The 13,985-nt window shown below is 32.2% G+C and overlaps 2 protein-coding genes across 3 annotated transcripts; one reads left to right on the top strand and one right to left on the bottom strand.

The window, feature by feature from the left end:
• On the bottom strand, positions 826-5,011 carry LOC109349559. Its single transcript, XM_019590400.1, has 10 exons — positions 4,691-5,011; positions 4,113-4,204; positions 3,844-3,951; positions 3,661-3,743; positions 3,203-3,336; positions 2,616-2,665; positions 2,350-2,442; positions 1,505-1,596; positions 1,231-1,337; positions 826-1,089 (listed from the first exon to the last, which is right to left on the bottom strand). Exons 1-10 carry the CDS (start codon positions 4,928-4,930, stop codon positions 1,048-1,050), a joined length of 1,041 nt encoding a protein of 346 aa, XP_019445945.1. The 5' UTR covers positions 4,931-5,011; the 3' UTR covers positions 826-1,047.
• Positions 9,068-13,985, top strand: LOC109349560 (probable methyltransferase PMT2). Of its 2 annotated transcripts, none has more exons than XM_019590402.1 (7): positions 9,068-9,255; positions 9,939-10,590; positions 10,723-10,933; positions 11,106-11,400; positions 12,078-12,449; positions 12,725-12,802; positions 13,496-13,985. In XM_019590402.1, exons 2-7 carry the CDS (start codon positions 9,946-9,948, stop codon positions 13,725-13,727), a joined length of 1,833 nt encoding a protein of 610 aa, XP_019445947.1. In that variant the 5' UTR covers positions 9,068-9,255; positions 9,939-9,945; the 3' UTR covers positions 13,728-13,985. The 2 variants fall into 2 exon arrangements, with proteins under 2 accessions (XP_019445947.1, XP_019445948.1); XM_019590403.1 differs by lacking the exon at positions 9,068-9,255 and adding an exon at positions 9,282-9,381.

The raw sequence follows: 13,985 nt of genomic DNA on the forward strand, positions 1-13,985 counted from the left end.
AACAAATAGGGAACTACAATACCTTCTACTAATATCACCATTGAATTTTTTCTCTAAAAAATAAATTATAGTTTTAAGCTAATATTAGGATATTGACAAAATGACCGAAATACTTAATTTCAGTATAGTTTCATTTTATAATTTGGTAGTAGATTAAATAGAATCTAATCATATACACATATATAATTCACATGCATTACATGGTGATAATTATTCGAACTTATACTACTTTTATAATCTGTTGTAAACAATAAGACTTTTTCCTTACTTTAAAATTTCGGGATAACAAAATTTCGGTTGTACAAATATTATTTGTTTTAAAATATACATTACAAAATGTATCTTAAAATAGTCTTATGTTATACTTTTTAAAAAGATAGTAATATAAAACAGGTATATAATTTTATGCATTACCTTAACAATTAAGTTGACCCAGTTACTACTCAATCATTATGAACTCATGACCAAATTCACTTTTCAACTTTAGAAAAGATAATCCGATGAAGACGTCCAACCATGTTTAGGCTTAACCAAACTCATCTCAACATTTCGTATGATCACTCCCATTTTAGAGCTTTATGGCTTGACTCTAGTGATAAAATAGTCAAGAATTCATCATGCACAATGAAAATCAATAAGTTCCCAACTTTATTTGTTGAATGATACTAACAAGTAACAACCATTATATTTCTATGACATATTCTGGAATCTCACCTCTTATCTCTCAGTCAAGAATACAAGTGTAATACGACATTTTGACTACAGTGAGGTGATTTATGCAAACATATTACCAAAATGGAATGGTCTTTGCAACATGGAAAGTGGAAACCACCCCAACTTGTACAAGATTAAGGCCTGCTTAAAACACCAAAATTATTATATATCTTAAAAGCCATGACCAAATAATCATTTTCTAGTTCACTGCTTTAAACAACAATCTGAGTTGTATTCTACAACAGAAAAGGGAGCATAGTTATTCCAAGAAATGGGTCTGTATTCTGTACTGTACATGCTCCACATCTATGCAGAGGAGAGAAAATGTTCCCATCAAACAGTCTGCAATAATTCTTTGATATCGTATCCTTGAAGCTATATTTACAGACATGAGAATTGAGAAGAAGTGTTGTTAGCACTTAATAAAAAGTCAATTTTTAAGACTGAAATGGTTTGCATTAAGGGTACCAGTAAATCACACTAAGCAAGCATATTCATAGAGTAATATAAATATACCTGAAGAAAAGTAAGAAACAATATAATTCCTGAGTTCCAGAAAGCATGGATGGTGATGGGAGTGAGTAGGTTGTGAGTTTGAGCATAAGAAATCCCCAAAGCAGCCCCTAGAGATGTCATAAATTTCTATTATCTTCTTCACAATAGATTGAGGAACAATCACAGCTTCCAAGATAAAATATTTGTATGTTCAACATCTACACAAATATTATACATAAAAACTTCTTTATTGCCATTTCTGAATATTATCTTATATCTTGTAATTATTCAATACCTAGAACGAACAGCTGCGGAAATTCTCCAGGAGTGAGATGGGCAAGGGCAAACACAGCAGCACTAATGATGACAGCAACTGGTGTAGGAACCCTGCAGTGAGATTAAGCATGTATGAGAAAACTTGTACCAGTAACATTCAATAGTGTTATCAGCTTATCGCAACATATTTAAACAACCAAACTAAGGCAATCATCTCAGACTAGTTAAACCTACAAACTTTTTACATAAATTTTACCAATTGACCAATGCAGATTAATTTTCATAAAAGAAGAATAAGTAAAGTTCAAGTCTTGGTCTAGCCTAACATTGTTACTGCAAATAACTCTGACCAGAGTACTACTAGTTTGCACAAAATATGAGCTTACATGATATTGTTGTTAGAACTGTTCAAAAATTAAGAGTAATCAGTTTCCCTTTAAATCACTAACATCCACAGGCAATTAATTTGCCACAATTGAAGATCCACAAGCAATAAAATCACTAACACCCACACTCAATGAATTTGTTTGAGTTGCTTCCCCAATCAGCGTCATGGTGAAAGCAAAAAAAACCCCTGCAAGAAGCAATGGTGAAAGCAACTTCACTATGCAACCGATGTCAACTTTTCCTTCACTATGCAACCCAAAGCTGACTACATCACAGCAGAAGCTGTATTTGTTTAAACTTTTTATACACAATAAATATCTAGAGAAAAAATGATCACTTATAAGGCAGGCTGATGTTTCTTTCACCAATATCTTTCATTATGATATATGAAATTGAACAAATGGAAACAGAGAAAAGCTTGACTAAGAAATCACAGGAAACTAAATTAAAAGGTAAAGACATGAAGGCAACCAATACCACTTAGTCAGGGAAGTCATGAAAAAGCCTCGAAAAACGGTTTCCTCAAGAAGTGGAGCAAGAACGCCTGTGATGCCTACCAAGCAAGCAGTGCTATAATGAAAATAAACATAATTAACCCATTGCTTGAGAATCTGGGATCTAGGGCCTATGTGGAAACTTTTGAAAATTTTCCTTCCTTTTGTTAATAGGACACTTCTTAATTCTGATAATGTTTCAGCCCAGACATATATAAATGGGGGTGAAGGTCGATATCTTAAAAGTACCTGACACTTGAAGACCCAATTAATGGAAGCAAGCGAACAAGAGCATCAGTCTGAAAAGCAGTTTATAGAAGTAATAAGAGATGACTACAAAGTTAAAAACCATAAAAACAAAACTGTATCATACAAGGCAATCCCAAACAAAATAGAAGTAATTTACCCTCTAAAGTGAGCAAGTAAGAGTGTGTCCACTATTGAGTTAATAGAGTGCATCATTGTTATCACACAATAAATAATCTAAATTCCAAAGAATGAACACACCCCATTTGCGCACTTTATAGACAAAATCACTTTAGAGGAACTTTTCCCTAGTCTTACTAAAGTACATTAGGATAATTGATTTTACACTCATCAATTGATGGAATTAATCTAATCGACCTCTAGTAATTAGGGAAGATCCATACAACACAATGGCAATGGGCTACTAAAGTTTGTGAGTAAATCTAAGATCAGTGGATTCAATACTTATGCTATTTAAGTGACCGAACCTTAATTGCCTCCTCTGAACCCATGATGTAAATAGTTTAACAAATAGAAATTAAGAATTGAATCTGCATCTGCCTGTGAATTTTATAAAATAAATTATCGACCTCTCTTTGTGGGGCTTCTCCATTGAAGAAGGACAAAGCAACTCCTGTCAATCCAATGGCAACTAGGGCACCAGCAAGTCCAATTCCTGCCCACAAAAGCCACCCTTTTTGAAGATTGAAAGGTTCCCGCAAATCTGAAACAATATTTTTAGAATGGAGATAAGCACAACTGCATAAAATATTCTGATTCTTCTATGTCAGTCATTTGCAAACTAAACATCTAATGAAATGGGCTTACCAACGAGCTGTTACAAAAGCAAAACAGACACGATATAACATGTTCATCAAGGTACGGATTGGTTGATTCTAGTGGCTATGAGCCAATGACCTTATTTAAGATGACTAGCATTTTAACAACAGTTTTAAGGCCAAATGACAATCATTACTATAATCATTAGAAGCCTTCTGCATGTATCCTAAATATACTTTAAAGGTTCTCAAATGATCGTAGTAAATACCATATTTGAAGACGTCTTCAGGGAGTGGCTGGAAAGCGTTAGCAGTAGCAAATATAATTCCAAGTACAACAGCAGTTGTGATGCTACAGGAAACACCAGAACCAAAATGTGGAAGTTTTTTGCAGTTTTCTGACAAACTTCAAGATTACCAATGGTAAAAAAAAGTCCAAAAGAATTGCATACCCCTGATTTACAAAGAGTAATTCAGCCTTCTCATCTAAACTTAGCTGATCAGGTTGAATCCCTAGATATGGTATGGCTGTTGCCGCAACCAAACCTGTCAACACAAAACTGCCTGGGAATAAGTTATTTGCTCAACGTACAACATAACCAGGGCACTTAAAAAGTTATAACTATAGCGTGCAAAACCCTGTAAAAGACCTAAACATATTGGTGGCATAGGTAATATACTAATATGAAACCATAGTAGCTATTCAAAAATCAAAACACACCCCAATCCACATGCGAGGGAGGTTAATGAAACTGTTTGCCATGGCCAAGGGACCTCCCATCGCCTAAGAATAGGCCACTCCGGTCCAGATTCCTGAAACAAATAGAATAATACAAGTAAATTATATAATCAAAATTCATATATTCTTTGAAACAAAAATAAAGAATGGAAAGACCTCCACCTCATAGGTGTCACTGAAGTAGATTCAAACTTACTCATGCAAAAGGAATGTTGTTATTATATTAAATCAGGTTATTAGATTAATTACAAACACAACCAGATATCCACATTAAAAATTGTTTCTTTAAGCCTGTCACAAGTTGCATAGAAAGATAGATACACTGTTCAACACAGATGCAAATTCAAGACCAAGAAACAATGCCGTGATAATCATATGTTGAAATTGAAGAAGTTACACTGAATTCCCCTGAAATTTGACCTTAATTATACTAATCACTCGCTTGTTTGCAAAATCACACTATATTTTCTTGAATATTTTCATTAAACTCACTTCTCCTGAAGGGTTATATTGAAATTACACTAAAAGGAAAGAATAACAAATAAAGAAGAAGAAATTACCTTGTCCTGAAACTTGGTGTCAGGTTTGTCTCCAGCGTTGAAGAAGCAAAGTGAAGAAAGACCCCTTTTGGAAATGGAAGTGAAATGGTACGGCAAAGACAAATTTCTATGAGTAGTGAGAAGAAATGCACGACTTTGTTTTGAGAAGGATTTGGGTGAAGAAGAAAGGTTGTGGGAACGGAAGAGGGTGCAAAGTGATGATGATGAATAGAGAGAAGAAGGAACTATAATTGAAACCATTATGTATGGTAGAGTTGGAATTCAAAGTTGATTACCAAACAAGAACTTTGAAGGCCAACCTTTTGGTGGGATAAGACTAGGTAGATAAAAAACAAGTTTAGGTAAACAATTGTTCTCTTCTTATTTTTTATAACAATTATAAGAATGATGTTCGTTAACTATTTATCCGGTTGTAAAAAAATTATATGCAAATACTTTATCATTCATTTTTTCATTTAAAATTTGAGAGTAAATAATATTAAAAATGAATAATACATAATGTATCAATTGTATTAAAATTCTTATATAATCGTGTATACACTTTTTAATGATATTTTATTTAAATAATAAAATCTATACATTGATAATGTAAAGATTTATACAAATGTGCTTCTTCATTCATTTCATTTTTCTGTTTGAAAAGTCAACAATAATTAAAGATCAATAGTAAATAATGCAATGACAATGTATAAAACTCATACATTTTCGGTACATATATATTTTCTCTATTATTTAAGTGTAATATTTATGCATTGTCAATGTAAAGATTTATATATAATTATTATATCATTTACTATTCATTGTATTATTTTTTCGAAGAGTCAATAATTATTAAAAATTAATAAAATAATGAACTGAATATATTTTTTGCTATTTTATTTTAGTTATAATCATAAGATTGTATGTATGTATGGCCATCATGTAAAGTTGATTTACTGTGGAACAAAACTATCGAATGTTGTATGAGGCTAGAGACTGAAATTCAATTACAGGGGATAACTAAATCTTTTACAAACTGATTAGTCTATTGTTGAGAAAGAAGTTTATACATGATACATTATAGCACTACAAAAAAAATGGTTCTTAACCAAATAAACACATTATTTGTTCAAGTTCATCATTGAAAAGGAGTCGTTCCTGTTCTTATTTCACAATGGTAAATTAAATAAGTATCGTTCTTAAAGTTGTGAGTCAACATTAAAAAATGGAAAAAATTATTCTAAGAGAGAAATATAAATTTTGAGTAAGTTTGAGGGTCATTTAAGAACGGAAATAAAGGTGCACCACTAAAAGTGATTTTGACTTAGGTTATTAGAAAGTATAAACAAATTTAAAATAATCAGTATAATCTGTTTAAGAACAAAAAAGATGTTACACCATTGTAGATACTCTTACGTAAAAGAAATGTTGGTTTCTATTTTTTGAAAACGATGGTTTTATTTTATGTATATCAAGATTCTACTTATTATTGAGTATGAGTTGGTTTAACTGTCAAATAAAAATAGATTCTTACATACTATGGAAGGCTTAAATTTAATATTTGTGTATTATTAGTGTAAATATTTATATATACTTAATATATTATTTATCATTCATTTTTTGTTTCTTACAATTTAAAGAGTCAATAATAATTTTAAATAAATGATGTATATAATTTTTTTGATGTAGTCCAAAAGCGAGAATTAATACAGTGTAAGGTAAAATAACGGTAGATGTTATTATCTTTGTTAAAAGAAATAGATACGTACAAAATTGTGGGATTCTCCTTTTCAATCGTATAGTTTTGGTGCACAATATATGTTCAGAAAACAAGCCAACATTACCTGTGATGGATGAGATGCAATAGATTGAAAAGATAATGTAGGGAGATTTTTTTATCTATGGGTCTACCTCATCTCATATAGAAGTTTTGGATTGGTCCCATTCAATTCCATTAAATCTGTATATTAGAAACTGACAAGTAATTAATAAAGCTTAACACAGTCCACGGATAACTCAATTTTTAAGCCTAATTTCAAAGGTTTAATCTTTTTCATACATATAAAAATACTTGGTAAAAGTAAAATACATTTTGAGGATCTCCACACATATAAAAAATTAATATTTAAATATGATGGGATGTCTTAATCTCAGTACTATTCAAACCCCTATTTTTATACTAATACTCTTTCCTTTATGCTAACCTACATTAATGGCCAATATCTTATGTAATCTTTAGGGAACAAGAAAATATGGAATCAAGTGAGACGTGTACTACCGGTGAATTTTTTAGTCATTTAAATATGCGATACTTAAATTTGACTTCTAAATTTATTATTTGTAAAAACTATCGTGGAATTGGTTCCCATAATCACAAAAATAAACCAATACTCTAAAAAATGACTATTCTTATGTAGAGGAGTGCTATTGTTAGGGATGATATCTCCTGTTCCAAAAAAATGTCTCACTCATGTATTATTATTTATGACTAATTATGAAAATATTTAATTATCAAAATCTAATTTAAATATATTTTTAAATCATTCACAAATAGATAATATTTAAAGTGATACACTTTTTCAAATAAAAGATGTGGTTAATTTTAAGTCATTGCACAGCGATCTATGTTCTTACCTTCGTGTGGACGTTATGATTTGATCTATCCAACTATGAATCCCTTTTTGAGTTTTTTCGTCCAATTTTATCACAAATCTTCCTACATTGTTTGCTCTTGCAGTCTTGTACTCCTGTGGGTGCTTAAAGGCTAACACTTTATTTATCTTATCTAATTCTCTTACAAAATTTTATACTTATAAAAAAATGATATATATAATTTATATACGAGTATGAGAATTTTGTACTAAAATATAACATTAATATATGATATTAAAAGAAATATGTAAGAATGTTGTTTAGGGTGAGATGACAACAATTAATATATTGTTGTATTTTATTTAAATAGTTAATATTAAATAAATATATATATGACATTTTATAAAAAATATGATCTAACTTTAAATATTAATCATCACTAATTCTATATTAGCTAAGGATATACTATATATAACACAAAGTGCAAGTATTGTTAAAGTGGAAAGTAGAAGTTATTTTATGTGAAACATAAAAATATGTTTATGTCACTCCCAAATATGAAGTTAAATAGGTAGAGTAGTAGAAGAAGTTGCATGATTTTTAAAGAATAGTTTTTTTCTTGTAATCATGGTATTGAAGACCGACATATATAGTTGTGCATGTATGTATGTCTATGATCACCGATGCAAAAACTAGTCCCATAATAATGGATAGATTCCTAGGAAAAACTTGTATAATAATAGGATAAAAGTAAGATAAGATATTGACAAGATAAGCTCATATCTTAGTCAGTGTTTGGAAACTATCAGATATACATCGATATGGTAGTGACAATAATGCTAGTGTGAAAGTGGTTGTTGGAAATAATGTTACGAGAGTTCGAGGAGAAATATTATATTATCTTCTCATGTCTTGTTCATCTCGAACACATCCCCTAAGCTAAGAAATATAAAACCAATTTAGTATGTATTTAATTATTTAAATTAATCAACACCGAAATATAAAAACCACACCCTTTGACAAATTGACCGACTTATTAATTTGAGTGGTTACTTCAATTTTAATTTGATCTTGATTTACCATCGAAAAAAAATTGATCTTGATTAAATTGATTGATATCCAATTCTCATATTGTTTGCCAAAATCCCAGACTAGAATTCGCAATCGAGAGAAGAGACGTGGGTACATGATCAACTATTTTCTTTGTCCACTCCAAATTAAATTCATCATATCCTATCCTAATACTAATATACTAGTAATAATATTAATAGTAATAAATCAAGAAAGTTTAGCGGTGTAAAGTCACACTAAATTTATAAGAAGATTAAAAGATTAAGAACTTGATTTCTATAAGTAACATTTATTAAAAGAATCAACTGTATATCCCAAAAATAATTAGTTCTTTATTCGGTCTCACAAGGGTAAGAGAACATAGTAGTATTAAATAATAATAATAATAAAGATATATTAATTTATATATTATAATCTCAATAATATATTAAATAATATATTATGTTGTTTAACTTAAATTGTATAAATATATAAAAGTGAAGAATGATTTATATAGATATATAAAAATGAGAAATAGATTATATATTTTTGCTAAAATTGAGAAGATGTAAATATAATTACTCTAATAATAGTATACTAATAGCAAGTTGGTGACTGAGTCACTGCAATTGTAAAACTGGAAAAAGGAAGAGTGTTACCAGTCTCAGATTTATTAGCAGAACACAGATATTGATCCATTTTTTCTTTTCTTTATTTCCCATTTTTCTTTTCCTCACTATATATATTGTGATTGGCGTAAAGCTGGTACATTTCAAAGAGAGATTTTTATTAACACTCTCACTCATATCATTAGATTTAGATCTATGCAACACATTTTACGACCGATCACAAAAATCTCTGGTTGGTTGTTTAGGAAATAATTAAAGCTGTCAAATTTTCTGTCTTCTTTTCAGCCATTGCTCAACCCCAATTTCATATGATCTGTAAGAATTCTTCGCTTTCCACCCATTCTTGAAATTTTCTCCGTTCCTTCTTCTTGGGATTTAAAGTTCAATTTTTTATGGTTCATCTATGTTGTTGAAATTGCTTTTGTGTAGTTAGTTTCCTAGGTAAATAATTTATAACTCTGAACTAGATCTTTTGAATCTTACATGATTGATTCACAAATGGGTAGTTAAAGTTTGTTCCAGTCACTTACTGTTTGTTCCTTTTTTTATATTTAGTTTATGATGTATATAGTATATAAATAAATGCTTCAACTTTCTTTATTGATCAGATCTGAAGCTGGTTTTACATTATCTATCTTTTTAATCAAATGTTTAAGGACTAGTAATTGCTTCATGGCGGTGACTGAAAGTTGATTGAGATTATTACATTCAGTGTTCACTAAATGATTTTCGATGATCAGAAATAGCATACTTTTGTTTGTATATACATAATTGGAAACTTGCAGGGTGTTAATTTTATTCATTTATAGAAAGCCGAACCCAACTAGTGAGACTAAGACTTGGTTCTTGTCATAAAGTAAGAATCTTGCTCTGATTTAATTATTTAAATGATTATTGTGTTAGATCTTGAGTGGATCTTGTGTTTTCATATTATTGGAAAGTTGTTGGTTTTCTCTTTTAGGCAGTTCTGGTTATTGATAAGAACTGATCTATTTCAGGTTCGACATGGCAAAGATTAGTTCAGCTGATAGTAGGACTAGAAGCTCTCTGCAGATCTTTATAGTCGTTGGTTTGTGCTGTTTCTTTTATATTTTGGGAGCATGGCAGAGAAGTGGTTTTGGAAAGGGAGATAGCATAGCGTTGCAGATTACCAAGAGTAGTGAAGAATGTAACATAGTTCCAAATTTAAGTTTTGACACCCACCATGGTGGAGAAATTAGCAAAATTGATGAAGGTGATTCAAAACCAAAGGTATTTAAACCATGCCATGCTCGTTACACGGATTACACTCCCTGCCAGGACCAACAGCGCGCCATGACCTTTCCAAGAGAAAACATGAACTATCGAGAGAGACACTGCCCCCGGGAGGAAGAGAAGTTACACTGTTTGATCCCAGCACCCAAGGGATATGTAACTCCGTTTCCGTGGCCGAAGAGCCGTGATTATGTTCCATATGCTAATGCACCCTACAAGAGCCTTACAGTTGAGAAGGCTATTCAGAATTGGGTCCAATATGAGGGAAATGTGTTCAGGTTCCCTGGTGGTGGAACCCAATTTCCTCAAGGTGCAGAGAAATATATTGATCAACTTGCATCTGTTATACCTATTGCTAACGGGACAGTGAGGACGCTACTGGACACTGGTTGTGGGGTATGTTTCTCATCTCAATTTCCCGACTACTTTTGTCAAACCTTTCTTTTACAATTTTATTGATTACTTGTATCAATGTATGATTAGATTTTGTATTAGCTTTGTATTCTCATATCAGGTTGTTTTTCTCAGGTTGCCAGCTTGGGTGCATATCTTTGGAGCAGAAATGTTATTGCCATGTCATTTGCACCGAGGGACTCTCATGAAGCACAAGTGCAATTTGCTCTTGAAAGAGGTGTACCTGCTGTTATTGGTGTTCTGGGAACCATAAAGGTTCCTTATCCGTCTAGTGCCTTTGACATGGCTCATTGTTCTCGCTGCTTGATTCCTTGGGGAGCAAATGGTAAAATCTCCACAGTAAAACACCATCTTCTTTCCTCTGATTTGCTAGCTGTAAATAAGAAAATATTATTTCCCCAATCCTGTTTTTCTTGCTTCTGTTTGATTTGGCACATTATATAGTCTTACTTGTGTGTAGCAGTTTGAGATTGTAATTTTCGGTTTTTTCATTGCAGATGGAATGTATATGATGGAAGTTGATCGAGTTCTAAGGCCTGGTGGTTATTGGGTGCTTTCGGGTCCTCCAATCAATTGGGAGGTTAACTACAAAGCCTGGCAGAGACCTAAGGAGGAACTTGAGGAAGAACAAAGAAAGATTGAGGAGACTGCTAAGCAACTTTGCTGGGAGAAGAGGTCTCAGAAGGCTGAAATTGCCATATGGCAAAAGACTGTAGACACTGAATCATGTCGTAGCAGACAAGATGATTCTAGTGTAAAATTTTGTGAAACCTCAGATGCTGATGATGTCTGGTATGAATGGCTATAACTCTTTTTACTATATAACTTCACATTTTAACATTTCCTTTTATTTCTTGCTACTAGCCATTGAAAATATTATACATGTGTACATAAAACTAAGGCTTAAATATGTTTTGTCATCGAAAACATATACTTGCACACAAAACTTAAGGACAAAATCTGAAAGATGGAAATTTCCTCATTGAACTCTTGATTGTTATTATGAAAAGGCTGGAAATAATATTCAAACACCTACAATACTTATTTAATATTTGCACAGACACAAACACTCATATATATATATATGTATATAATTTACCATTGCAATCTATATCATATAGAGGGTGAGCTTCACGCGACAGTAAGTTTGTTGCTTAGTGAACATGAGCTCACGATTCCAAATTCTGGAAACAACCTCTCCAATTGCCAGGGTAAGGCTGTATACATTAACCCACCACAGACTCTACTAGCTGGGAACCTCGTTCACTTGACCGCCCTTTTTTAATCTATATCATATGATGTATTTCAAGAGTAGGTCCAAAATAATTAACAAACACAATTATCATGTAGTTTTTGTAGTGTCTCTTATATTTTATAAATTCTGAAAATCTGAGCAATCTGCGATGCCTAAACTTTGTTCTGAAATGAGTGGTGTGCTGAATTGGACTGGCTTTGTTTTGTGGCTACAGGTATAAGAAAATGGAGGACTGCATTACTCCCAGTCCTAAAGCTTCTGCCAGGGGCCTTAAACCATTTCCAAGTAGACTGTATGCAATCCCTCCTAGAATTGCTAGTGGTTCTGTTCCCGGTGTTTCTTCTGATACATATCAGGATGATAACAAAAAGTGGAAAAAGCATGTAGCTGCTTACAAGAAAATTAATAGACTGTTGGATACAGGAAGGTATCGTAACATTATGGATATGAATGCTGGATTGGGTAGTTTTGCTGCAGCTATTCAATCTCCTAAGTTATGGGTCATGAATGTCATGCCTACTATAGCTGAGAAAAATACACTGGGTGTCATATATGAGCGAGGGCTTATTGGCATCTATCATGATTGGTATGCTTTTCTAACTTCTTGTTCCTATTTTACTAATGGCAGTTCTTTATCTTAATTCTGAAGTATTTAAATACATGTTTGCAACTATACAAATCTTATACCACTATTTAATAAATTTTCAATTTTCAGAAGGTATGGTAGTGAAATAGACGCCAATGCTATAATTCACTTTCCTTGTTTGAATTGTGGCTAGCCATTAGCATGTAAAATTTTAGTAGTCAGGTTCCTCGCAAAACTTTCATTTGTTATTTATACTTTTTTCCTTCCAAATTCAGGTGTGAAGGCTTTTCCACTTATCCAAGGACATACGACCTCATTCATGCCAACGGCCTCTTCAGTCTGTACAATGATAAGTAAGTGCTCCTTTGGTTAAGAGATTATTCAAATATTCATTTTTTTAAATTTTAAACCAAATTGAATTGAATACTTAATCCTTAGTTTGCTCCTGCTTATATAGAAGTTATAGTTCAACTTATGTGACCTCAAAAATAACTTGCTATAGGTTTAAGCATCTACACCTGCAGTTGCAAGGAATCTGCAGTAACATTGTTCATTGATTCTAACTGTTATATGGTTAAAAACACATCGACCTGTCTTTGATTGTGTCTATTTGAGGCTCTACTAAATCTGCTTACTATAAAAATTTTGATGCTTGCAAGTAACTAGTACTGTATAGAAGTAGTAGATTATATGCTGTCATGCCTGGTTTCTTTCATATGTATGAATTTTTGGACATCCTATGATGCACTTTGAGAAGTCGTTGATAACATGTAAAGTGGGGAGTGTCATGTAACTGCTTTTACGTCTGTTTTTGTTCAATGGAACTAGTTCAGTGTCAATTTAAGTTCCTGTTTGGTGGGCATTTCGCCATCTAAGCAGACCGCATGATGAGCTTAGATTGAGTGCTCCTAAGAATATAGAGCTTGTAACATGTTATGTGAATTTAGCTTACCATTAGCAGAAACACTTTTAGTCCTGTCCATTTCCTTTTTCAGAAGTTGTGTTTATTCGTGTGACTGAAGCATGTGTATGATCATTAAATGCAGATGTAATACAGAAGATATTCTTCTCGAGATGGACCGGATTTTGCGACCAGAAGGTGCTGTCATAATCCGTGATGAAGTCGATGTCTTGATTAAGGTGAAGAAATTAGTAGGAGGAATGAGATGGGATACAAAAATGGTTGATCACGAGGATGGTCCTCTTGTTCCGGAGAAGATACTAATTGCTGTCAAACAGTACTGGGTTGTTGGAGAAAATACCACATCAACACAATAAGCACTGGAAAACAAGTTAGATACAAGCTTGGCCTTAGGCTGCCACTACTTTTCTGTATCAGATAGAGTTTCATATGGTTTTGTTTTGTCATGAGCATTTTGGCCTAACAAGTTATTACAAGTGTGACAAAGATAGGGGTTGGTTAAAAGAGCTATGCACAATTGCCACTTAAGTTAAAAGCGAACACTCCATTTTGTTTCAATGGATTTTGTCATATAAATGTTTTGGTTTATACCGAAAGAACTTATTTTTAAGCTA

Source organism: Lupinus angustifolius, chromosome LG06, assembly GCF_001865875.1.
Source record: "Lupinus angustifolius cultivar Tanjil chromosome LG06, LupAngTanjil_v1.0, whole genome shotgun sequence".
Taxonomy (NCBI): Eukaryota; Viridiplantae; Streptophyta; class Magnoliopsida; order Fabales; family Fabaceae; genus Lupinus; species Lupinus angustifolius.